The sequence below is a fragment of the Oncorhynchus keta genome, unplaced genomic scaffold (genome assembly GCF_023373465.1).
Source record: "Oncorhynchus keta strain PuntledgeMale-10-30-2019 unplaced genomic scaffold, Oket_V2 Un_contig_7653_pilon_pilon, whole genome shotgun sequence".
Classification (NCBI taxonomy): domain Eukaryota; kingdom Metazoa; phylum Chordata; class Actinopteri; order Salmoniformes; family Salmonidae; genus Oncorhynchus; species Oncorhynchus keta.
This window is the reverse complement of record NW_026289596.1, coordinates 1-27,708: the sequence shown is the minus strand read 5'-3', so window position 1 is coordinate 27,708 and position 27,708 is coordinate 1. Positions and strand designations below refer to the sequence as shown.

The 27,708-nt window shown below is 42.9% G+C and overlaps 2 protein-coding genes across 2 annotated transcripts in view; both read left to right on the top strand.

Annotated features, from left to right (window-relative positions):
* Positions 1-581, top strand: part of LOC127926499 (probable JmjC domain-containing histone demethylation protein 2C) — a gene marked incomplete at its 5' end in the record, with an annotated part of 29,063 nt that extends 28,482 nt beyond the window's left edge. The window contains one exon of the mRNA XM_052511878.1: positions 273-581. Within this exon, the coding sequence (XP_052367838.1) occupies positions 273-562 (290 nt within the window). The remainder of the gene's footprint in view (positions 1-272) is intronic.
* On the top strand, positions 581-23,458 carry LOC127926497 (repetin-like). Its single transcript, XM_052511877.1, has 2 exons — positions 581-3,077; positions 23,200-23,458. Exons 1-2 carry the CDS (start codon positions 759-761, stop codon positions 23,437-23,439), a joined length of 2,559 nt encoding a protein of 852 aa, XP_052367837.1. The 5' UTR covers positions 581-758; the 3' UTR covers positions 23,440-23,458.
* The last annotated feature ends 4,250 nt before the right edge of the window (positions 23,459-27,708 follow it).

Below are 27,708 nucleotides of genomic sequence, written 5' to 3'. Positions count from 1 at the left end.
TCTCAGACTAATCTAATATATATCCTCTGATTCATCTCTCCAGACTAATCTAATATATATCCTCTGATTCATCTCTCAGACTAATCTAATATATATCCTCTGATTCATCTCTACAGACTAATCTAATATATTCTCCTCCTCTGATTCATCTCTCAGACTAATCTAATATATATCCTCTGATTCATCTCTACAGACTAATCTAATATATTCTCCTCCTCTGATTCATCTCTCCAGACTAATCTAATATATTCTCCTCTGATTCATTTCTCCAGACTTCTTTAAAAGTACAAGCAGCAAGCAAGTGGCTGTGAACAAGCGGAGGAAAGCGGAGGAGGAAGAGGAGGAAGAGGAGAATAAATCAGGTTTGAAAAGACTGAGAAGCGAGACTACAGTGAGGTCTGACTTCTCTGAGAGCAGTGACTCTGAGATGTCTACCAATAGAACCAGGACGGCAGACTCCTCCTCTTCCTCAGAGCAGAACTCAGAGGAGGAGCTAAAAGGAAAGACCGGCCAGGAGGGCACAAGACCCAGGGTTCTAAGACTGGGAAGGAGTCTGCTCTGACAGGCAGTCTCTCCCCTGGGGTGAGGAGCTTCAGAAGGCGGAGTTTCAGCAGTCATCAGCCGACAGGGAGCAGAGGTCATCCCTGCGACAACCTCAACGACAGGGGGAACGGTCTCTACTGCAACAGCAGCAGGCCCCTCCCCTGTCCTCCTCCTCCCAGGGCTCTGCCCCCTCTGAGGGCCAAGGGGAGTGCATCATGGAGAACAACAGCACTATGAAATCCCAGACCCATCCCCAGTCCAAGGACCAGTACACCAGCGCTGAGGTGGTCTCCAGGACCCAGACTCCCTCTCAGTATATAATCGACATCACAGCAGAGGACGCTAACGCACACATGGCCTCCCGGGAGAACTCTGAGGCCGTCTCGGCCCTGCTGGCCTCCCAAAATCCATCTGAGCCCTCCTACCTCTCTGAGCCCAGCCGACATTTGGTGCTGAACCCCTCTGTTGCCCCTCCCTCTCCCCTTCGTAAGAGCCCCTCGGAGTGTGACTTTAGGAACCAGGCTCCCTCAGTGTCAGAGTGTGACCTTAGGAACCAGACTCCCTCAGTGTCAGAGTGTGACCTTAGGAACCAGACTCCCTTAGTGTTAGAGTGTGACTTTAGGAACCAGACTCCCTCAGTGTCAGAGTGTGACCTTAGGAACCAGACTCCCTCAGTGTCAGAGTGTGACCTTAGGAACCAGACTCCCTTAGTGTCAGAGTGTGACCTTAGGAACCAGACTCCCTCAGTGTCAGAGTGTGACCGTAGGAACCAGACTCCCTCAGTGTCAGAGTGTGACTTTAGGAACCAGACTCCCTCAGTGTCAGAGTGTGACCGTAGGAACCAGACTCCCTCAGTGTCAGAGTGTGACTTTAGGAACCAGACTCCCTCAGTGTCAGAGTGTGACCTTAGGAACCAGACTCCCTTAGTGTCAGAGTGTGACCATAGCAACCAGACTCCCTCAGTGTCAGAGTGTGACCTTAGGAACCAGACTCCCTCAGTGTCAGAGTGTGACCTTAGGAACCAGACTCCCTCAGTGTCAGAGTGTGACCTTAAGAACCAGACTCCCTCAGTGTCAGAGTGTGACCGTAGGAACCAGACTCCCTCAGTGTCAGAGTGTGACCGTAGGAACCAGACTCCCTCAGTGTCAGAGTGTGACCTTAGGAACCAGACTCCCTCAGTGTCAGAGTGTGACCATAGGAACCAGACTCCCTCAGTGTCAGAGTGTGACCTTAGGAACCAGACTCCCTCAGTGTCAGAGTGTGACCTTAGGAACCAGACTCCCTCAGTGTCAGAGTGTGACCGTAGGAACCAGACTCCCTCAGTGTCAGAGTGTGACCTTAGGAACCAGACTCCCTCAGTGTCAGAGTGTGACCGTAGGAACCAGACTCCCTCAGTGTCAGAGTGTGACCGTAGGAACCAGACTCCCTCAGTGTCAGAGTGTGACCGTAGGAACCAGACTCCCTCAGTGTCAGAGTGTGACCGTAGGAACCAGACTCCCTCAGTGTCAGAGTGTGACCGTAGGAACCAGACTCCCTCAGTGTCAGAGTGTGACCGTAGGAACCAGACTCCCTCAGTGTCAGAGTGTGACCGTAGGAACCAGACTCCCTCAGTGTGTAGGAAGCCGGAGGTAAAGCATGACATGGCTGGCAGCCTGGGCAGTAAGATGGGGTTAGTCCATTCAGTGGTGATCAGACCTATAGCATCAGTCAGTGAGTCTGCTGCTGTAGTAGAGAGAGAGAAGCAGCTATATTCCTCCATGCTGCCCTGCATTAAGAACGCCTCATTGGCCGACGAGGCCAGGAAATCGTACAAGCTAAGCCCCTCCCCTGATGTCCCCAAGCCCCTCCCCTCCCCAGAGGCCCTGAAGCCGAAGCCCCTCTGCTCCCCTGACATCGTCAAGTCTAAAACACAGAGTGTTCTGGAGACTTGTTCTAAACCCAAACCCCTCCCCTCCCCAGAGGTGTCCAAGCATAAAGGCCGTTACCCGGACAACACACCTCGCTCCAGCTTTAAGCCCGTCCTGGCCCGAGGGACTGAGTCGCCAGGATCTTGCACTAAGAGCCCGCTAATCATCGATAAGAACGAGCATTTCACCGTGTACCGGGACCCTGCGCTTGTCCGTCCCAACCAGGAGACCAACCACGTGTCCTATCTGCACCCCCAGCTCCACCCCCTCCACGCCTCCTCCCACGCCTCCTGCCTCACCCCCTCTTCCACCCACCACCACACATCCCACTCCCACCACCACCTCCTCTCCGGGGTGCTCTCTGGCCTGCCTCCAGGCCCCTTGCTGGGGGGTCATCCCCGACTAGACTCCTCAGGGCTGGGGCACCTGGGACTAGTTCATCACCACCCTGTCTCTCAGCCCCAGACACACAGCCACACCTCAGCCTCATACAACCAGCTGGGGCTGTATCCAATCATCTGGCAGTACCCCAATGAGACCCACTCCTATCCCCCCAGACTCAACCTGCCTGGGTCCAAGTGGGTGCACCCTGAAAACCCTGTCAGCTCTGAGACCAACATGAGGAGGGTGAGTACCAAACACCCAGATTCTATTCTAAATACAACTCTTTTTCCTGTTCTACTACCTCTTCTATTATGACTTCTACCTAGCAACTGTAGCATAGCAACTATGATCATGTTGCCAGTTTAAACAGCTAACTGCTGTATCATAGCAACTATGATCATGTTGCCAGTTTAAACAGCTAGCAACTGTAGCATAGCAACTATGATCATGTTGCCAGTTTAAACAGCTAACTGCTGTAGCATAGCAACTATGATCATGTTGCCAGTTTAAACAGCTAACTACTGTAGCATAGCAACTATGATCATGTTGCCAGTTTAAACAGCTAACTGCTGTAGCATAGCAACTATGATCATGTTGCCAGTTTAAACAGCTAGCTGCTGTAGCATAGCAAATATGATCATGTTGCCAGTTTAAACAGCTAACTGCTGTAGCATAGCAACTATGATCATGTTGCCAGTTTAAACAGCAAACTGCTGTAGCATAGCAACTATGATCATGTTGCCAGTTTAAACAGCTAACTACTGTAGCATAGCAACTATGATCATGTTGCCAGTTTAAACAGCTAACTGCTGTAGCATAGCAACTATGATCATGTTGCCAGTTTAAACAGCTAGCTGCTGTATCATAGCAACTATGATCATGTTGCCAGTTTAAACAGCTAACTGCTGTATCATAGCAACTATGATCATGTTGCCAGTTTAAACAGCTAACTGCTGTATCATAGCAACTATGATCATGTTGCCAGTTTAAACAGCAAACTGCTGTATCATAGCAACTATGATCATGTTGCCAGTTTAAACAGCTAACTGCTGTATCATAGCAACTATGATCATGTTGCCAGTTTAAACAGCTAACTGCTGTATCATAGCAACTATGATCATGTTGCCAGTTTAAACAGCAAACTGCTGTAGCATAGCAACTATGATCATGTTGCCAGTTTAAACAGCAAACTGCTGTAGCATAGCAACTATGATCATGTTGCCAGTTTAAACAGCTAACTGCTGTATCATAGCAACTATGATCATGTTGCCAGTTTAAACAGCTAACTGCTGTAGCATAGCAACTATGATCATGTTGCCAGTTTAAACAGCTAACTGCTGTAGCATAGCAACTATGATCATGTTGCCAGTTTAAACAGCTAACTGCTGTATCATAGCAACTATGATCATGTTGCCAGTTTAAACAGCTAACTGCTGTAGCATAGCAACTATGATCATGTTGCCAGTTTAAACAGCTAACTGCTGTAGCATAGCAACTATGATCATGTTGCCAGTTTAAACAGCAAACTGCTGTAGCATATCTCTCATGTTCAGTTTGTGAAGCCCACTGTCCTGTCCTCTTTGTAGAAGCCATATGTTGGGAAAGCTGAGTGTTCAGGTTATTTGTTATTCTGTTCTGTTAGTAGGTAGGGGATATCCTAGTTATAGGGGATATCCTAGTTATAGGGGATATCCTAGTTATAGGGATATCCTAGTTATAGGGGATATCCTAGTTATAGGGGATATCCTAGTTATAGGGGATATCCTAGTTATAGGGGATATCCTAGTTATAGGTAGTTATAGGGGATATCCTAGTTAGTTATAGGGGATATCCTAGTTATAGGGGATATCCTAGTTATAGGGGATATCCTAGTTATAGGTTCTGTTAGTAGGTAGGGGATATCCTAGTTATAGGGGATATCCTAGTTATAGGGGATATCCTAGTTATAGGTTCTGTTAGTAGGTAGGGGATATCCTAGTTATAGGTTCTGTTAGTAGGTAGGGGATATCCTAGTTATAGGGGATATCCTAGCTATAGGGGATATCCTAGTTATAGGGGATATCCTAGTTGTAGGTTCTGTTAGTAGGTAGGGGATATCCTAGTTATAGGGGATATCCTAGTTATAGGTTCTGTTAGTAGGTAGGGGATATCCTAGTTATAGGGGATATCCTAGTTATAGGTTCTGTTAGTAGGTAGGGGATATCCTAGTTATAGGTTCTGTTAGTAGGTAGGGGATATCCTAGTTATAGGGGATATCCTAGCTATAGGGGATATCCTAGTTATAGGGGATATCCTAGTTGTAGGTTATGTTAGTAGGTAGGGGATATCCTAGTTATAGGTTCTGTTAGTAGGTAGGGGATATCCTAGTTATAGGGGATATCCTAGTTATAGGGGATATCCTAGTTATAGGTTATGTTAGTAGGTAGGGGATATCCTAGTTATAGGGGATATCCTAGTTATAGGTTATGTTAGTAGGTAGGGGATATCCTAGTTATAGGGGATATCCTAGTTATAGGGGATATCCTAGTTATAGGTTCTGTTAGTAGGTAGGGGATATCCTAGTTATAGGGGATATCCTAGTTATAGGGGATATCCTAGTTATAGGTTCTGTTAGTAGGTAGGGGATATCCTAGTTGTAGGGGATATCCTAGTTATAGGTTCTGTTAGTAGGTAGGGGATATCCTAGTTATAGGGGATATCATAGTTATAGGGGATATCCTAGTTATAGGGGATATCCTAGTTATAGGTTCTGTTAGTAGGTAGGGGATATCCTAGTTGTAGGGGATATCCTAGTTATAGGTTCTGTTAGTAGGTAGGGGATATCCTAGTTATAGGGGATATCCTAGTTATAGGGGATATCCTAGTTATAGGTTCTGTTAGTAGGTAGGGGATATCCTAGTTGTAGGGGATATCCTAGTTATAGGTTCTGTTAGTAGGTAGGGGATATCCTAGTTATAGGGGATATCCTAGTTATAGGGGATATCATAGTTATAGGGGATATCCTAGTTATAGGTTCTGTTAGTAGGTAGGGGATATCCTAGTTATAGGGGATATCCTAGTTATAGGGGATATCCTAGTTATAGGGGATATCCTAGTTATAGGTTCTGTTAGTAGGTAGGGGATATCCTAGTTATAGGGGATATCCTAGTTATAGGTTCTGTTAGTAGGTAGGGGATATCCTAGTTATAGGGGATATCCTAGTTATAGGGGATATCATAGTTATAGGGGATATCCTAGTTATAGGGGATATCATAGTTATAGGGGATATCCTAGTTATAGGTTCTGTTAGTAGGTAGGGGATATCCTAGTTATAGGGGATATCCTAGTTATAGGGGATATCATAGTTATAGGGGATATCCTAGTTGTAGGGGATATCCTAGTTATAGGTTCTGTTAGTAGGTAGGGGATATCCTAGTTGTAGGGGATATCCTAGTTATAGGGGATATCATAGTTATAGGGGATATCCTAGTTGTAGGGGATATCCTAGTTATAGGTTCTGTTAGTAGGTAGGGGATATCCTAGTTGTAGGGGATATCCTAGTTATAGGGGATATCATAGTTATAGGGGATATCCTAGTTGTAGGGGATATCCTAGTTGTAGGGGATATCCTAGTTATAGGTTCTGTTAGTAGGTAGAGGATATCCTAGTTATAGGGGATATCCTAGTTATAGGGGATATCCTAGTTATAGGTTATGTTAGTAGGTAGGGGATATCCTAGTTATAGGGGATATCATAGTTATAGGGGATATCCTAGTTATAGGTTATGTTAGTAGGTAGGGGATATCCTAGTTATAGGGGATATCCTAGTTATAGGTTCTGTTAGTAGGTAGGGGATATCCTAGTTATAGGGGATATCCTAGTTATAGGGGATATCCTAGTTATAGGGGATATCCTAGTTGTAGGTTATGTTAGTAGGTAGGGGATATCCTAGTTATAGGGGATATCCTAGTTGTAGGTTATGTTAGTAGGTAGGGGATATCCTAGTTATAGGGGATATCCTAGTTATAGGGGATATCCTAGTTATAGGTTATGTTAGTAGGTAGGGGATATCCTAGTTATAGGGGATATCATAGTTATAGGGGATATCCTAGTTGTAGGGGATATCCTAGTTGTAGGGGATATCCTAGTTATAGGTTCTGTTAGTAGGTAGGGGATATCCTAGTTATAGGGGATATCATAGTTATAGGGGATATCCTAGTTATAGGGGATATCCTAGTTATAGGGGATATCATAGTTATAGGGGATATCCTAGTTATAGGGGATATCCTAGTTATAGGGGATATCATAGTTATAGGGGATATCCTAGTTGTAGGTTATGTTAGTAGGTAGGGGATATCCTAGTTATAGGGGATATCCTAGTTATAGGTTCTGTTAGTAGGTAGGGGATATCCTAGTTATAGGGGATATCCTAGTTATAGGGATATCCTAGTTATAGGGGATATCCTAGTTGTAGGTTATGTTAGTAGGTAGGGATATCCTAGTTATAGGGGATATCCTAGTTGTAGGTTATGTTAGTAGGTAGGGGATATCCTAGTTATAGGGGCTATCCTAGTTATAGGGGATATCCTAGTTATAGGGGATATCCTAGTTATAGGGGATATCCTAGTTATAGGGGATATCCTAGTTATAGGTTCTGTTAGTAGGTAGGGGATATCCTAGTTATAGGTTCTGTTAGTAGGTAGGGTATATCCTAGTTGTAGGTTATGTTAGTAGGTAGGGGATATCCTAGTTATAGGGGATATCATAGTTATAGGGGATATCCTAGTTATAGGTTCTGTTAGTAGGTAGGGTATATCCTAGTTATAGGTTCTGTTAGTAGGTAGGGGATATCCTAGTTGTAGGGGATATCCTAGTTATAGGTTCTGTTAGTAGGTAGGGGATATCCTAGTTATAGGTTCTGTTAGTAGGTAGGGGATATCCTAGTTATAGGGGATATCATAGTTATAGGGGATATCCTAGTTATAGGTTCTGTTAGTAGGTAGGGGATATCCTAGTTGTAGGTTCTGTTAGTAGGTAGGGTATATCCTAGTTGTAGGTTCTGTTAGTAGGTAGGGGATATCCTAGTTATAGGTTCTGTTAGTAGGTAGGGTATATCCTAGTTGTAGGTTCTGTTAGTAGGTAGGGGATATCCTAGTTATAGGTTATGTTAGTAGGTAGGGGATATCCTAGTTATAGGGGATATCCTAGTTATAGGTTCTGTTAGTAGGTAGGGGATATCCTAGTTATAGGTTCTGTTAGTAGGTAGGGTATATCCTAGTTGTAGGTTCTGTTAGTAGGTAGGGGATATCCTAGTTATAGGTTATGTTAGTAGGTAGGGGATATCCTAGTTATAGGGGATATCCTAGTTATAGGTTCTGTTAGTAGGTAGGGGATATCCTAGTTATAGGTTCTGTTAGTAGGTAGGGTATATCCTAGTTGTAGGTTCTGTTAGTAGGTAGGGGATATCCTAGTTATAGGTTATGTTAGTAGGTAGGGGATATCCTAGTTATAGGGGATATCCTAGTTATAGGTTCTGTTAGTAGGTAGGGGATATCCTAGTTATAGGTTCTGTTAGTAGGTAGGGTATATCCTAGTTGTAGGTTCTGTTAGTAGGTAGGGGATATCCTAGTTATAGGTTCTGTTAGTAGGTAGGGTATATCCTAGTTATAGGTTATGTTAGTAGGTAGGGGATATCCTAGTTGTAGGTTCTGTTAGTAGGTAGGGTATATCCTAGTTATAGGTTCTGTTAGTAGGTAGGGTATATCCTAGTTGTAGGTTCTGTTAGTAGGTAGGGTATATCCTAGTTGTAGGTTCTGTTAGTAGGTAGGGTATATCCTAGTTGTAGGTTCTGTTAGTAGGTAGGGTATATCCTAGTTGTAGGTTCTGTTAGTAGGTAGGGTATATCCTAGTTATAGGTTCTGTTAGTAGGTAGGGGATATCCTAGTTGTAGGTTCTGTTAGTAGGTAGGGTATATCCTAGTTATAGGTTCTGTTAGTAGGTAGGGTATATCCTAGTTATAGGTTCTGTTAGTAGGTAGGGTATATCCTAGTTATAGGTTCTGTTAGTAGGTAGGGTATATCCTAGTTATAGGTTCTGTTAGTAGGTAGGGTATATCCTAGTTATAGGTTCTGTTAGTAGGTAGGGTATATCCTAGTTGTAGGTTATGTTAGTAGGTAGGGGATATCCTAGTTATAGGTTATGTTAGTAGGTAGGGGATATCCTAGTTATAGGGGATATCCTAGTTATAGGGGATATCCTAGTTATAGGGGATATCCTAGTTGTAGGTTATGTTAGTAGGTAGGGGATATCCTAGTTATAGGGGATATCCTAGTTATAGGTTCTGTTAGTAGGTAGGGGATATCCTAGTTATAGGTTCTGTTAGTAGGTAGGGTATATCCTAGTTGTAGGTTCTGTTAGTAGGTAGGGGATATCCTAGTTATAGGTTATGTTAGTAGGTAGGGGATATCCTAGTTATAGGGGATATCCTAGTTATAGGTTCTGTTAGTAGGTAGGGGATATCCTAGTTATAGGTTCTGTTAGTAGGTAGGGTATATCCTAGTTGTAGGTTCTGTTAGTAGGTAGGGGATATCCTAGTTATAGGTTCTGTTAGTAGGTAGGGTATATCCTAGTTGTAGGTTCTGTTAGTAGGTAGGGGATATCCTAGTTATAGGTTATGTTAGTAGGTAGGGGATATCCTAGTTATAGGGGATATCCTAGTTATAGGTTCTGTTAGTAGGTAGGGGATATCCTAGTTATAGGGGATATCATAGTTATAGGGGATATCCTAGTTATAGGTTCTGTTAGTAGGTAGGGGATATCCTAGTTGTAGGTTCTGTTAGTAGGTAGGGTATATCCTAGTTGTAGGTTCTGTTAGTAGGTAGGGGATATCCTAGTTATAGGTTCTGTTAGTAGGTAGGGTATATCCTAGTTGTAGGTTCTGTTAGTAGGTAGGGGATATCCTAGTTATAGGTTATGTTAGTAGGTAGGGGATATCCTAGTTATAGGGGATATCCTAGTTATAGGTTCTGTTAGTAGGTAGGGGATATCCTAGTTATAGGGGATATCCTAGTTATAGGGGATATCCTAGTTATAGGGGATATCCTAGTTGTAGGTTCTGTTAGTAGGTAGAGGATATCCTAGTTATAGGTTATGTTAGTAGGTAGGGGATATCCTAGTTGTAGGGGATATCCTAGTTATAGGGGATATCCTAGTTATAGGTTCTGTTAGTAGGTAGGGGATATCCTAGTTATAGGGGATATCCTAGTTGTAGGTTATGTTAGTAGGTAGGGGATATCCTAGTTATAGGGGATATCGTAGTTGTAGGTTATGTTAGTAGGTAGGGGATATCCTAGTTATAGGGGATATCCTAGTTATAGGGGATATCCTAGTTATAGGGGATATCCTAGTTATAGGGGATATCCTAGTTATAGGGGATATCCTAGTTATAGGTTCTGTTAGTAGGTAGGGGATATCCTAGTTGTAGGGGATATCCTAGTTGTAGGGGATATCCTAGTTGTAGGGGATATCCTAGTTGTAGGGGATATCCTAGTTATAGGGGATATCCTAGTTATAGGGGATATCCTAGTTATAGGGGATATCCTAGTTGTAGGTTATGTTAGTAGGTAGGGGATATCCTAGTTATAGGGGATATCCTAGTTGTAGGTTATGTTAGTAGGTAGGGGATATCCTAGTTATAGGGGCTATCCTAGTTATAGGGGATATCCTAGTTATAGGGGATATCCTAGTTATAGGGGATATCCTAGTTATAGGGGATATCCTAGTTATAGGGGATATCCTAGTTATAGGTTATGTTAGTAGGTAGGGTATATCCTAGTTATAGGGGATATCCTAGTTATAGGGGATATCCTAGTTGTAGGTTCTGTTAGTAGGTAGGGGATATCCTAGTTATAGGGGATATCCTAGTTATAGGGGATATCCTAGTTGTAGGTTATGTTAGTAGGTAGGGGATATCCTAGTTACAGGGGATATCCTAGTTATAGGTTCTGTTAGTAGGTAGGGGATATCCTAGTTATAGGGGATATCCTAGTTATAGGGGATATCCTAGTTGTAGGTTCTGTTAGTAGGTAGGGGATATCCTAGTTATAGGTTCTGTTAGTAGGTAGGGTATATCCTAGTTATAGGGGATATCCTAGTTGTAGGTTCTGTTAGTAGGTAGGGGATATCCTAGTTATAGGTTCTGTTAGTAGGTAGGGTATATCCTAGTTGTAGGTTCTGTTAGTAGGTAGGGGATATCCTAGTTATAGGTTATGTTAGTAGGTAGGGGATATCCTAGTCATAGGGGATATCCTAGTTATAGGTTCTGTTAGTAGGTAGGGGATATCCTAGTTATAGGGGATATCCTAGTTATAGGGGATATCCTAGTTATAGGGGATATCCTAGTTATAGGGGATATCCTAGTTGTAGGTTCTGTTAGTAGGTAGAGGATATCCTAGTTATAGGTTCTGTTAGTAGGTAGGGGATATCCTAGTTGTAGGGGATATCCTAGTTATAGGGGATATCCTAGTTATAGGTTCTGTTAGTAGGTAGGGTATATCCTAGTTATAGGGGATATCCTAGTTATAGGGGATATCCTAGTTATAGGTTCTGTTAGTAGGTAGGGGATATCCTAGTTATAGGGGATATCCTAGTTGTAGGTTATGTTAGTAGGTAGGGGATATCCTAGTTATAGGGGATATCGTAGTTGTAGGTTATGTTAGTAGGTAGGGGATATCCTAGTTATAGGGGATATCCTAGTTATAGGGGATATCCTAGTTATAGGGGATATCCTAGTTATAGGGGATATCCTAGTTATAGGGGATATCCTAGTTATAGGTTCTGTTAGTAGGTAGGGGATATCCTAGTTATAGGGGATATCCTAGTTATAGGGGATATCCTAGTTATAGGGGATATCCTAGTTATAGGGGATATCCTAGTTATAGGTTATGTTAGTAGGTAGGGGATATCCTAGTTGTAGGGGATATCCTAGTTGTAGGGGATATCCTAGTTGTAGGGGATATCCTAGTTGTAGGGGATATCCTAGTTATAGGGGATATCCTAGTTATAGGGGATATCCTAGTTGTAGGTTATGTTAGTAGGTAGGGGATATCCTAGTTATAGGGGATATCCTAGTTGTAGGTTATGTTAGTAGGTAGGGGATATCCTAGTTATAGGGGATATCCTAGTTATAGGGGATATCCTAGTTATAGGGGATATCCTAGTTATAGGTTCTGTTAGTAGGTAGGGTATATCCTAGTTATAGGGGATATCCTAGTTATAGGGGATATCCTAGTTATAGGGGATATCCTAGTTGTAGGTTCTGTTAGTAGGTAGGGGATATCCTAGTTATAGGGGATATCCTAGTTATAGGGGATATCCTAGTTATAGGGGATATCCTAGTTGTAGGTTATGTTAGTAGGTAGGGGATATCCTAGTTATAGGGGATATCCTAGTTATAGGTTCTGTTAGTAGGTAGGGGATATCCTAGTTATAGGGGATATCCTAGTTATAGGGGATATCCTAGTTATAGGTTCTGTTAGAAGGTAGGGGATATCCTAGTTATAGGGGATATCCTAGTTGTAGGTTATGTTAGTAGGTAGGGGATATCCTAGTTATAGGGGATATCGTAGTTGTAGGTTATGTTAGTAGGTAGGGGATATCCTAGTTATAGGGGATATCCTAGTTATAGGGGATATCCTAGTTGTAGGTTATGTTAGTAGGTAGGGGATATCCTAGTTATAGGGGATATCGTAGTTGTAGGTTATGTTAGTAGGTAGGGGATATCCTAGTTATAGGGGATATCATAGTTATAGGGGATATCCTAGTTATAGGGGATATCCTAGTTATAGGGGATATCCTAGTTATAGGTTCTGTTAGTAGGTAGGGAATATCCTAGTTGTAGGGGATATCCTAGTTGTAGGGGATATCCTAGTTGTAGGGGATATCCTAGTTATAGGGGATATCCTAGTTATAGGGGATATCCTAGTTATAGGGGATATCCTAGTTGTAGGTTATGTTAGTAGGTAGGGGATATCCTAGTTATAGGGGATATCCTAGTTGTAGGTTATGTTAGTAGGTAGGGGATATCCTAGTTATAGGGGATATCCTAGTTATAGGGGATATCCTAGTTATAGGGGATATCCTAGTTATAGGGGATATCCTAGTTATAGGGGATATCCTAGTTATAGGGGATATCCTAGTTATAGGTTCTGTTAGTAGGTAGGGTATATCCTAGTTATAGGGGATATCCTAGTTATAGGGGATATCCTAGTTATAGGGGATATCCTAGTTGTAGGTTCTGTTAGTAGGTAGGGGATATCCTAGTTATAGGTTCTGTTAGTAGGTAGGGTATATCCTAGTTATAGGGGATATCCTAGTTGTAGGTTCTGTTAGTAGGTAGGGGATATCCTAGTTATAGGTTCTGTTAGTAGGTAGGGTATATCCTAGTTGTAGGTTCTGTTAGTAGGTAGGGGATATCCTAGTTATAGGTTATGTTAGTAGGTAGGGGATATCCTAGTTATAGGGGATATCCTAGTTATAGGTTCTGTTAGTAGGTAGGGGATATCCTAGTTATAGGGGATATCCTAGTTATAGGGGATATCCTAGTTATAGGGGATATCCTAGTTATAGGGGATATCCTAGTTGTAGGTTCTGTTAGTAGGTAGAGGATATCCTAGTTATAGGTTCTGTTAGTAGGTAGGGGATATCCTAGTTGTAGGTTCTGTTAGTAGGTAGGGGATATCCTAGTTATAGGTTCTGTTAGTAGGTAGGGTATATCCTAGTTATAGGGGATATCCTAGTTATAGGGGATATCCTAGTTATAGGGGATATCCTAGTTATAGGGGATATCCTAGTTATAGGGGATATCCTAGTTATAGGTTCTGTTAGTAGGTAGGGTATATCCTAGTTATAGGGGATATCCTAGTTATAGGGGATATCCTAGTTATAGGGGATATCCTAGTTGTAGGTTCTGTTAGTAGGTAGGGGATATCCTAGTTATAGGGGATATCCTAGTTATAGGGGATATCCTAGTTGTAGGTTATGTTAGTAGGTAGGGGATATCCTAGTTATAGGGGATATCCTAGTTATAGGTTCTGTTAGTAGGTAGGGGATATCCTAGTTATAGGGGATATCCTAGTTATAGGGGATATCCTAGTTGTAGGTTCTGTTAGTAGGTAGGGGATATCCTAGTTATAGGTTCTGTTAGTAGGTAGGGTATATCCTAGTTATAGGGGATATCCTAGTTGTAGGTTCTGTTAGTAGGTAGGGGATATCCTAGTTATAGGTTCTGTTAGTAGGTAGGGTATATCCTAGTTGTAGGTTCTGTTAGTAGGTAGGGGATATCCTAGTTATAGGTTATGTTAGTAGGTAGGGGATATCCTAGTTATAGGGGATATCCTAGTTATAGGTTCTGTTAGTAGGTAGGGGATATCCTAGTTATAGGGGATATCCTAGTTATAGGGGATATCCTAGTTATAGGGGATATCCTAGTTATAGGGGATATCCTAGTTGTAGGTTCTGTTAGTAGGTAGAGGATATCCTAGTTATAGGTTCTGTTAGTAGGTAGGGGATATCCTAGTTGTAGGTTCTGTTAGTAGGTAGGGGATATCCTAGTTATAGGTTCTGTTAGTAGGTAGGGGATATCCTAGTTATGTGGCTCAGTTGGTAGAGCATGGCGCTTGTAACGCCAGGGTAGTGGGTTCGATTCCCGGGACCACCCATACGTAGAATGTATGCACACATGACTGTAAGTCGCTTTGGATAAAAGCGTCAGCTAAATGGCATATATTATTATTATTATAGGGGATATCCTAGTTATAGGGGATATCCTAGTTATAGGTTCTGTTAGTAGGTAGGGGATATCCTAGTTATAGGGGATATCCTAGTTGTAGGTTATGTTAGTAGGTAGGGGATATCCTAGTTATAGGGGATATCGTAGTTGTAGGTTATGTTAGTAGGTAGGGGATATCCTAGTTATAGGGGATATCCTAGTTATAGGGGATATCCTAGTTATAGGGGATATCCTAGTTATAGGGGATATCCTAGTTATAGGGGATATCCTAGTTATAGGTTATGTTAGTAGGTAGGGGATATCCTAGTTGTAGGGGATATCCTAGTTGTAGGGGATATCCTAGTTGTAGGGGATATCCTAGTTGTAGGGGATATCCTAGTTATAGGGGATATCCTAGTTATAGGGGATATCCTAGTTATAGGGGATATCCTAGTTGTAGGTTATGTTAGTAGGTAGGGGATATCCTAGTTATAGGGGATATCCTAGTTGTAGGTTATGTTAGTAGGTAGGGGATATCCTAGTTATAGGGGATATCCTAGTTATAGGGGATATCCTAGTTATAGGTTCTGTTAGTAGGTAGGGTATATCCTAGTTATAGGGGATATCCTAGTTATAGGGGATATCCTAGTTATAGGGGATATCCTAGTTATAGGGGATATCCTAGTTGTAGGTTCTGTTAGTAGGTAGGGGATATCCTAGTTATAGGGGATATCCTAGTTGTAGGTTTTGTTAGTAGGTAGGGGATATCCTAGTTATAGGGGATATCCTAGTTATAGGTTCTGTTAGTAGGTAGGGGATATCCTAGTTATAGGGGATATCCTAGTTATAGGGGATATCCTAGTTATAGGTTCTGTTAGAAGGTAGGGGATATCCTAGTTATAGGGGATATCCTAGTTGTAGGTTATGTTAGTAGGTAGGGGATATCCTAGTTATAGGGGATATCGTAGTTGTAGGTTATGTTAGTAGGTAGGGGATATCCTAGTTATAGGGGATATCCTAGTTATAGGGATATCCTAGTTATAGGGGATATCCTAGTTATAGGTTCTGTTAGTAGGTAGGGGATATCCTAGTTGTAGGGGATATCCTAGTTATAGGGATATCCTAGTTATAGGGGATATCCTAGTTATAGGTTCTGTTAGTAGGTAGGGGATATCCTAGTTATAGGTTCTGTTAGTAGGTAGGGGATATCCTAGTTGTAGGTTATGTTAGTAGGTAGGGGATATCCTAGTTATAGGGGATATCGTAGTTGTAGGTTATGTTAGTAGGTAGGGGATATCCTAGTTATAGGGGATATCCTAGTTATAGGGATATCCTAGTTATAGGGGATATCCTAGTTATAGGTTCTGTTAGTAGGTAGGGGATATCCTAGTTATAGGTTCTGTTAGTAGGTAGGGGATATCCTAGTTGTAGGTTATGTTAGTAGGTAGGGGATATCCTAGTTATAGGGGATATCGTAGTTGTAGGTTATGTTAGTAGGTAGGGGATATCCTAGTTATAGGGGATATCCTAGTTATAGGGGATATCCTAGTTATAGGGGATATCCTAGTTATAGGGGATATCATAGTTATAGGGGATATCCTAGTTATAGGGGATATCCTAGTTATAGGGGATATCCTAGTTATAGGTTCTGTTAGTAGGTAGGGGATATCCTAGTTGTAGGTTCTGTTAGTAGGTAGGGGATATCCTAGTTGTAGGGGATATCCTAGTTGTAGGGGATATCCTAGTTGTAGGGGATATCCTAGTTATAGGGGATATCCTAGTTATAGGGGATATCCTAGTTATAGGGGATATCCTAGTTATACGGGATATCCTAGTTGTAGGTTCTGTTAGTAGGTAGGGGATATCCTAGTTATAGGTTCTGTTAGTAGGTAGGGGATATCCTAGTTATAGGGGATATCCTAGTTATAGGGGATATCCTAGTTATAGGGGATATCCTAGTTATAGGTTCTGTTAGTAGGTAGGGGATATCCTAGTTGTAGGTTCTGTTAGTAGGTAGGGGATATCCTAGTTATAGGTTCTGTTAGTAGGTAGGGGATATCCTAGTTGTAGGTTCTGTTAGTAGGTAGGGGATATCCTAGTTGTAGGTTCTGTTAGTAGGTAGGGGATATCCTAGTTGTAGGTTCTGTTAGTAGGTAGGGTATATCCTAGTTGTAGGTTCTGTTAGTAGGTAGGGGATATCCTAGTTATAGGTTATGTTAGTAGGTAGGGGATATCCTAGTTATAGGTTCTGTTAGTAGGTAGGGGATATCCTAGTTATAGGGGATATCCTAGTTGTAGGTTCTGTTAGTAGGTAGGGGATATCCTAGTTATAGGGGATATCCTAGTTATAGGTTCTGTTAGTAGGTAGGGGATATCCTAGTTATAGGTTCTGTTAGTAGGTAGGGGATATCCTAGTTATAGGGGATATCCTAGTTATAGGGGATATCCTAGTTATAGGTTCTGTTAGTAGGTAGGGGATATCCTAGTTATAGGTTCTGTTAGTAGGTAGGGGATATCCTAGTTATAGGGGATATCCTAGTTATAGGGGATATCCTAGTTATAGGGGATATCCTAGTTGTAGGTTCTGTTAGTAGGTAGAGGATATCCTAGTTATAGGTTCTGTTAGTAGGTAGGGGATATCCTAGTTGTAGGGGATATCCTAGTTATAGGGGATATCCTAGTTGTAGGTTCTGTTAGTAGGTAGGGGATATCCTAGTTATAGGTTCTGTTAGTAGGTAGGGGATATCCTAGTTATAGGTTCTGTTAGTAGGTAGGGGATATCCTAGTTATAGGGGATATCCTAGTTGTAGGTTATGCTAGTAGGTAGGGGATATCCTAGTTATAGGGGATATCCTAGTTGTAGGTTATGTTAGTAGGTAGGGGATATCCTAGTTATAGGGGATATCATAGTTATAGGGGATATCCTAGTTATAGGGGATATCCTAGTTATAGGGGATATCCTAGTTATAGGGGATATCCTAGTTATAGGGGATATCCTAGTTATAGGGGATATCCTAGTTATAGGGGATATCATAGTTATAGGGGATATCCTAGTTATAGGGGATATCCTAGTTGTAGGTTATGTTAGTAGGTAGGGGATATCCTAGTTATAGGGGATATCCTAGTTGTAGGTTATGTTAGTAGGTAAGGGATATCCTAGTTATAGGGGATATCCTAGTTATAGGGGATATCCTAGTTATAGGGGATATCCTAGTTATAGGGGATATCCTAGTTATAGGGGATATCCTAGTTATAGGTTCTGTTAGTAGGTAGGGTATATCCTAGTTATAGGGGATATCCTAGTTATAGGGGATATCCTAGTTATAGGGGATATCCTAGTTGTAGGTTCTGTTAGTAGGTAGGGGATATCCTAGTTATAGGGGATATCCTAGTTATAGGGGATATCCTAGTTATAGGGGATATCCTAGTTGTAGGTTATGTTAGTAGGTAGGGGATATCCTAGTTATAGGGGATATCCTAGTTATAGGGGATATCCTAGTTATAGGGGATATCCTAGTTATAGGGGATATCCTAGTTATAGGGGATATCCTAGTTGTAGGTTCTGTTAGTAGGTAGGGGATATCCTAGTTATAGGTTCTGTTGGTAGGTAGGGGATATCCTAGTTATAGGGGATATCCTAGTTGTAGGTTATGTTAGTAGGTAGGGTATATCCTAGTTATAGGTTCTGTTAGTAGGTAGGGGATATCCTAGTTATAGGTTCTGTTAGTAGGTAGGGGATATCCTAGTTATAGGGGATATCCTAGTTGTAGGTTATGTTAGTAGGTAGGGGATATCCTAGTTATAGGGGATATCCTAGTTGTAGGTTATGTTAGTAGGTAGGGGATATCCTAGTTATAGGGGATATCCTAGTTATAGGGGATATCCTAGTTATAGGGGGTATCCTAGTTATAGGGGATATCCTAGTTATAGGGGATATCCTAGTTATAGGGGATATCCTAGTTGTAGGTTATGTTAGTAGGTAGGGGATATCCTAGTTATAGGGGATATCCTAGTTGTAGGTTATGTTAGTAGGTAGGGGATATCCTAGTTATAGGGGATATCCTAGTTATAGGGGATATCCTAGTTATAGGTTCTGTTAGTAGGTAGGGGATATCCTAGTTATAGGGGATATCCTAGTTATAGGGGATATCCTAGTTGTAGGGGATATCCTAGTTATAGGGGATATCCTAGTTATAGGTTCTGTTAGTAGGTAGGGGATATCCTAGTTATAGGTTCTGTTAGTAGGTAGGGGATATCCTAGTTATAGGGGATATCCTAGTTATAGGTTCTGTTAGTAGGTAGGGGATATCCTAGTTATAGGGGATATCCTAGTTATAGGTTCTGTTAGTAGGTAGGGGATATCCTAGTTATAGGGGATATCCTAGTTATAGGGGATATCCTAGTTATAGGGGATATCCTAGTTATAGGTTATGTTAGTAGGTAGGGGATATCCTAGTTATAGGTTCTGTTAGTAGGTAGGGGATATCCTAGTTATAGGGGATATCCTAGTTATAGGTTCTGTTAGTAGGTAGGGGATATCCTAGTTATAGGGGATATCCTAGTTATAGGTTCTGTTAGTAGGTAGGGGATATCCTAGTTATAGGGGATATCCTAGTTATAGGGGATATCCTAGTTGTAGGGGATATCCTAGTTGTAGGGGATATCCTAGTTATAGGGGATATCCTAGTTATAGGTTCTGTTAGTAGGTAGGGGATATCCTAGTTATAGGGGATATCCTAGTTATAGGGGATATCCTAGTTATAGGGGATATCCTAGTTGTAGGGGATATCCTAGTTATAGGGGATATCCTAGTTATAGGGGATATCCTAGTTGTAGGTTCTGTTAGTAGGTAGGGGATATCCTAGTTGTAGGTTCTGTTAGTAGGTAGGGGATATCCTAGTTGTAGGTTATGTTAGTAGGTAGGGGATATCCTAGTTATAGGTTCTGTTAGTAGGTAGGGGATATCCTAGTTATAGGGGATATCCTAGTTAAAGGGGATATCCTAGTTATAGGGGATATCCTAGTTATAGGGGATATCCTAGTTATAGGTTCTGTTAGTATGTAGGGGATATCCTAGTTGTAGGTTCTGTTAGTAGGTAGGGGATATCCTAGTTATAGGTTCTGTTAGTAGGTAGGGGATATCCTAGTTATAGGGGATATCCTAGTTATAGGGGATATCCTAGTTATAGGGGATATCCTAGTTATAGGTTCTGTTAGTAGGTAGAGGATATCCTAGTTGTAGGGGATATCCTAGTTATAGGGGATATCCTAGTTATAGGTTCTGTTAGTAGGTAGGGGATATCCTAGTTATAGGGGATATCCTAGTTATAGGTTCTGTTAGTAGGTAGGGGATATCCTAGTTATAGGGGATATCCTAGTTATAGGGGATATCCTAGTTATAGGGGATATCCTAGTTATAGGTTCTGTTAGTAGGTAGGGGATATCCTAGTTATAGGGGATATCCTAGTTGTAGGTTATGTTAGTAGGTAGGGGATATCCTAGTTATAGGGGATATCCTAGTTGTAGGTTATGTTAGTAGGTAGGGGATATCCTAGTTATAGGGGATATCCTAGTTATAGGGGATATCCTAGTTATAGGGGATATCCTAGTTATAGGGGATATCCTAGTTATAGGTTCTGTTAGTAGGTAGGGGATATCCTAGTTATAGGGGATATCCTAGTTATAGGGGATATCATAGTTATAGGGGATATCCTAGTTATAGGGGATATCCTAGTTATAGGTTCTGTTAGTAGGTAGGGGATATCCTAGTTATAGGGGCTATCCTAGTTATAGGGGATATCCTAGTTATAGGGGATATCATAGTTATAGGGGATATCCTAGTTATAGGGGATATCCTAGTTATAGGTTCTGTTAGTAGGTAGGGGATATCCTAGTTATAGGGGATATCCTAGTTATAGGGGATATCCTAGTTATAGGTTCTGTTAGTAGGTAGGGGATATCCTAGTTATAGGGGATATCCTAGTTATAGGGGATATCCTAGTTATAGGGGATATCATAGTTATAGGGGATATCCTAGTTATAGGTTCTGTTAGTAGGTAGGGGATATCCTAGTTATAGGGGATATCCTAGTTATAGGGGATATCCTAGTTATAGGGGATATCCTAGTTATAGGGGATATCATAGTTATAGGGGATATCCTAGTTATAGGGGATATCCTAGTTATAGGTTATGTTAGTAGGTAGGGGATATCCTAGTTATAGGGGATATCCTAGTTATAGGTTCTGTTAGTAGGTAGGGGATATCCTAGTTATAGGGGATATCCTAGTTATAGGGGATATCCTAGTTATAGGTTCTGTTAGTAGGTAGGGGATATCCTAGTTATAGGGGATATCCTAGTTATAGGGGATATCCTAGTTATAGGGGATATCATAGTTATAGGGGATATCCTAGTTATAGGGGATATCCTAGTTATAGGTTCTGTTAGTAGGTAGGGGATATCCTAGTTATAGGGGATATCCTAGTTATAGGGGATATCCTAGTTATAGGGGATATCCTAGTTATAGGTTCTGTTAGTAGGTAGGGGATATCCTAGTTATAGGGGATATCCTAGTTATAGGGGATATCCTAGTTATAGGGGATATCCTAGTTATAGGTTATGTTAGTAGGTAGGGGATATCCTAGTTATAGGTTATGTTAGTAGGTAGGGGATATCCTAGTTATAGGGGATATCCTAGTTATAGGGGATATCCTAGTTATAGGGGATATCCTAGTTGTAGGTTATGTTAGTAGGTAGGGGATATCCTAGTTATAGGGGATATCATAGTTATAGGGGATATCCTAGTTATAGGTTCTGTTAGTAGGTAGGGGATATCCTAGTTGTAGGTTCTGTTAGTAGGTAGGGGATATCCTAGTTATAGGGGATATCCTAGTTATAGGGGATATCCTAGTTATAGGTTCTGTTAGTAGGTAGGGGATATCCTAGTTATAGGGGATATCCTAGTTATAGGGGATATCCTAGTTATAGGGGATATCATAGTTATAGGGGATATCCTAGTTATAGGGGATATCCTAGTTATAGGGGATATCCTAGTTATAGGGGATATCATAGTTATAGGGGATATCCTAGTTATAGGGGATATCCTAGTTATAGGGGATATCCTAGTTATAGGGGATATCATAGTTATAGGGGATATCCTAGTTATAGGGGATATCCTAGTTATAGGGGATATCCTAGTTATAGGGGATATCCTAGTTATAGGGGATATCCTAGTTATAGGGGATATCATAGTTATAGGGGATATCCTAGTTATAGGGGATATCCTAGTTATAGGGGATATCCTAGTTATAGGGGATATCCTAGTTATAGGGGATATCCTAGTTATAGGGGATATCCTAGTTATAGGGGATATCATAGTTATAGGGGATATCCTAGTTATAGGGGATATCCTAGTTATAGGTTATGTTAGTAGGTAGGGGATATCCTAGTTATAGGGGATATCCTAGTTATAGGTTCTGTTAGTAGGTAGGGGATATCCTAGTTATAGGTTCTGTTAGTAGGTAGAGGATATCCTAGTTATAGGGGATATCCTAGTTATAGGGGATATCCTAGTTATAGGGGATATCCTAGTTATAGGGGATATCATAGTTATAGGGGATATCCTAGTTATAGGTTCTGTTAGTAGGTAGGGGATATCCTAGTTATAGGGGATATCCTAGTTATAGGGGATATCCTAGTTATAGGGGATATCCTAGTTATAGGGGATATCCTAGTTATAGGGGATATCCTAGTTTAGGTTCTATTTGAAGGGGATAGTTTTGTGTTACCTCCTGTTCACCTCAACCAGTCCTATATGTCTGGGTCTGACCCTGTCTGTCTGTCTGTCTGTCTGTCTGTCTGGGTCTGACCATGTCAGTCTCTCTGGATGTTGTTTGATCTGACCCTGTCTGTCTCTCTGGGTGTCTGACCCCATCTGTCTTTCTGGGTGTCTGACCCTGTCTGTCTCTCTGGGTCTGACCCTGTCTGTCTCTCTGGGTGTCTGACCCTATCTGTCTTTCTGGGTGTCTGACCCTGTCTGTCTCTCTGGGTCTGACCCCGTCTGTCTTTCTGTCTCTCTGGATGTTGTTGGACTGACCCTGTCTGTCTCTCTGGGTGTCTGACCCTATCTGTCTCTCTGGGTGTCTGACCCTGTCTGTCTTTCTGGGTGTCTGACCCTGTCTGTCTCTCTGGATGTCTGACCCTGTCTGTCTCTCTGGGTGTCTGACCCTGTCTGTCTCTCTGGGTGTCTGACCCTGTCTGTCTCTCTGGGTGTCTGACCCTGTCTGTCTCTCTGGGTGTCTGACCCTGTCTGTCTCTCTGGGTGTCTGACCCTATCTGTCTCTCTGGGTGTCTGACCCTGTTTGTCTCTCTGGGTGTCTGACCCTGTCTGTCTCTCTGGGTGTCTGACCCTATCTGTCTCTCTGGGTGTCTGACCCTGTCTGTCTCTCTGGGTGTCTGACCCTATCTGTCTCTCTGGGTGTCTGACCCTGTCTGTCTCTCTGGGTGTCTGACCCTGTCTGTCTCTCTGGGTGTCTGACCCTGTCTGTCTCTCTGGGTGTCTGACCCTGTCTGTCTTTCTGGATGTCTGACCCTGTCTGTCTCTCTGGATGTTGTGGTACCAGAACACGGCCAGCCCTTGGCTACACCACCAGGTCCCAGTCTCCTCCTCTGACAGCCTGGACCAACTGAGCCACGTCACGGTCCCCATCCGACCAGCCAGCGCCGACCCTCACCGGTCCGACCCCCATCCCCACCGTTCAGAACCACACCGCTCGGACCCCCACCGGCTCATCAAGATCAACCCCCACGCCAGCCCCCCTCTGCCAACGGCCGAGACCGCTGGAGATCTTCACAGGGAGTAAGTCTCAGTGTTAAATTCAGCCGCTAACACACTCACACACTGACACACTGACACACTGACACACTCACACACTGACACACTCACACACTGACACACTCACACACTCACACACTCATACACTGACACACTCACACACTGACACACTCACACACTGACACACTCACACACTGACACACTCACACACTCACACACTCACACACTGACACACTGACACACTCACACACTGACACACTGACACACTGACACACTCACACACTGACACACTCACACACTGACACACTCACACACTGACACACTCATACACTGACACACTGACACACTGACACACTCACACACTGACACACTCACACACTCACACACTCATACACTGACACACTGACACACTGACACACTGACACACTCACACACTGACACACTCACACACTGACACACTCACACACTGACACACTCACACACTGACACACTCACACACTCACACACTCATACACTGACACACTGACACACTCACACACTCACACACTGACACACTGACACACACACACACTGACACACTGACACACTCACACACTGACACACTGACACACTCACACACTGACACACTGACACACTGACACACTGACACACTGACACACTCACACACTGACACACTGACACACTGACACACACACACACTGACACACACACACACTGACACACACACACACTGACACACTCACACACTGACACACTCACACACTGACACACTGACACACTCACACACTGACACACACACACACACTGACACACACACACACTGACACACACACACACACTGACACACTCACACACTGACACACACACACACTGACACACTCACACACTGACACACACACACTGACACACACACACACTGACACACTCACACACTGACACACTCACACACTGACACACACACACACTGACACACACACACACACTGACACACTCACACACTGACACACACACACACTGACACACTCACACACTGATACACTCACACACTGACACACTCACACACTGACACACTCACACACTGACACACTCACACACTGACACACTCACACACTGACACACACTGACACACTCACACACTCACACACTGACACACTCACACACTCACACACTGACACACTCACACACTGACACACTGACACACTCACACACTGACACACTGACACACTCACACACTGACACACACTGACACACTCACACACTGACACACTGACACACTGACACACTCACACACTCACACACTGACACACACTGACACACTCACACACTGACACACTGACACACTCACACACTGACACACTGACACACTCACACACTCACACACTGACACACACACACACTGACACACACACACACACACACACACACTGACACACTCACACACTGACACACTCACACACTGACACACTCACACACTGACACACTCACACACTGACACACTCACACACTGACACACTCACACACTGACACACTCACACACTCACACACTCACACACTGACACACTCACACACACACTGACACACTGACACACTCACACACTGACACACTCACACACTGACACACTCACACACTGACAAACTGACACACTCACACACTGACACACTCACACACTCACACACTGACACACTGACACACTGACACACTCACATACTGACACACTCACACACTCACACACTGACAAACTGACACACTCACACACTGACACACTCACACACTGACACACTCACACACTCACACACTGACACACTCACACACTGACACACACACACTGACACACTCACACACTGACACACTCACACACTGACACACTCACACACTGACACACTCACACACTGACGCACTGACACACTGACGCACTCACACACTGACGCACTCACACACTGACACACTCACACACTGACACACTCACACACTCACACACTCACACACTGACACACTGACACACTCACACACTGACACACTCACACACTGACACACTGACACACTCACACACTGACACACTCACACACTGACACACTCACACACTGACACACTCACACACTGACACACTCACACACTGACACACACACACACTGACACACACACACACTGACACACACACACACTGACACACACACACACTGACACACACACACACACTGACACACTGACACACTCACACACTGACACACTCACACACTGACACACTGACACACACACACACACTGACACACTGACACACTCACACACTCACACACTCACACACTGACACACTCACACACTGACACACTGACACACTGACACACTCACACACTGACACACTCACACACTGACACACTGACACACTCACACACACACTGACACACTCACACACTGACACACTCACACACTGACACACTGACACACTGACACACTCACACACTCACACACTCACACACACTGACACACTGACACACTGACACACTCACACACTGACACACTCACACACTGACACACTGACACACTCACACACACACTGACACACTCACACACTGACACACTCACACACTGACACACTGACACACTCACACACTCACACACTGACACACTGACACACTGACACACTGATATACACCATGTCCTAGTTATTCCTACTGAGGGCTGTTCTGTCTGCTATTATACACCATGTCCTAGTTATTCCTACTGAGGGCTGTTCTGCTGTTATTATACACCATGTCCTAGTTATTCCTACTGAGGGCTGTTATACACCATGACCTAGTTATTCCTACTGAGGGCTGTTCTGCTGTTACACCATGTCCTAGTTATTCCTACTGAGGGCTGTTCTGCTATTATACACCATGACCTAGTTATTCCTACTGAGGGCTGTTCTGCTGTTATTATACACCATGTCCTAGTTATTCCTACTGAGGGCTGTTCTGCTATTATACACCATGTCCTAGTTATTCCTACTGAGGGCTGTTCTGCTGTTATACACCATGTCCTAGTTATTCCTACTGAGGGCTGTTCTGCTATTATACACCATGTCCTAGTTATTCCTACTGAGGGCTGTTCTGCTGTTATACACCATGTCCTAGTTATTCCTACTGAGGGCTGTTCTGCTATTATACAAAATGTCCTAGTTATTCCTACTGAGGGCTGTTCTGCTATTATACACCATGTCCTAGTTATTCCTACTGAGGGCTGTTCTGCTGTTATACTCCATGTCCTAGTTATTCCTACTGAGGGCTGTTATACACCATGTCCTAGTTATTCCTACTGAGGGCTGTTCTGCTGTTATCCATCATGTCCTAGTTATTCCTACTGAGGGCTGTTATACACCATGTCCTAGTTATTCCTACTGAGGGCTGTTCTGCTGTTATACACCATGTCTGCTATACTCCATGTTATTCCTACTGAGGGCTGTTCTGCTGTTATACACCATGTCCTAGTTATTCCTACTGAGGGCTGTTCTGCTGTTATACACCATGTCCTAGTTATTCCTACTGAGGGCTGTTCTGCTGTTATACACCATGTCCTAGTTATTCCTACTGAGGGCTGTTCTGCTATTATACACCATGTCCTAGTTATTCCTACTGAGGCTGTTCTGCTGTTATACACCATGTCCTAGTTATTCCTACTGAGGGCTGTTATACACCATGTCCTAGTTATTCCTACTGAGGGCTGTTCTGCTGTTATACACCATGTCCTAGTTATTCCTACTGAGGGCTGTTATACACCATGTCCTAGTTATTCCTACTGAGGGCTGTTCTGCTGTTATACACCATGTCCTAGTTATTCCTACTGAGAGCTGTTCTGCTATTATACACCATGTCCTAGTTATTCCTACTGAGGGCTGTTCTGCTGTTATACACCATGTCCTAGTTATTCCTACTGAGGGCTGTTCTGCTGTTATACACCATGTCCTAGTTATTCCTACTGAGGGCTGTTATACACCATGTCCTAGTTATTCCTACTGAGGGCTGTTATACATCATGTCCTAGTTATTCCTACTGAGGGCGGTTCTGCTGTTATACAGCATGTCCTAGTTATTCCTACTGAGGGCTGTTCTGCTGTTATACACCATGTCCTAGTTATTCCTACTGAGGGCTGTTCTGCTGTTATACACCATGTCCTAGTTATTCCTACTGAGGGCTGTTCTGTCTGCTATTATACACCATGTCCTAGTTATTCCTACTGAGGGCTGTTCTGCTGTTATACACCATGTCCTAGTTATTCCTACTGAGGGCTGTTATGTCCTAGTTATTCCTACTGAGGGCTGTT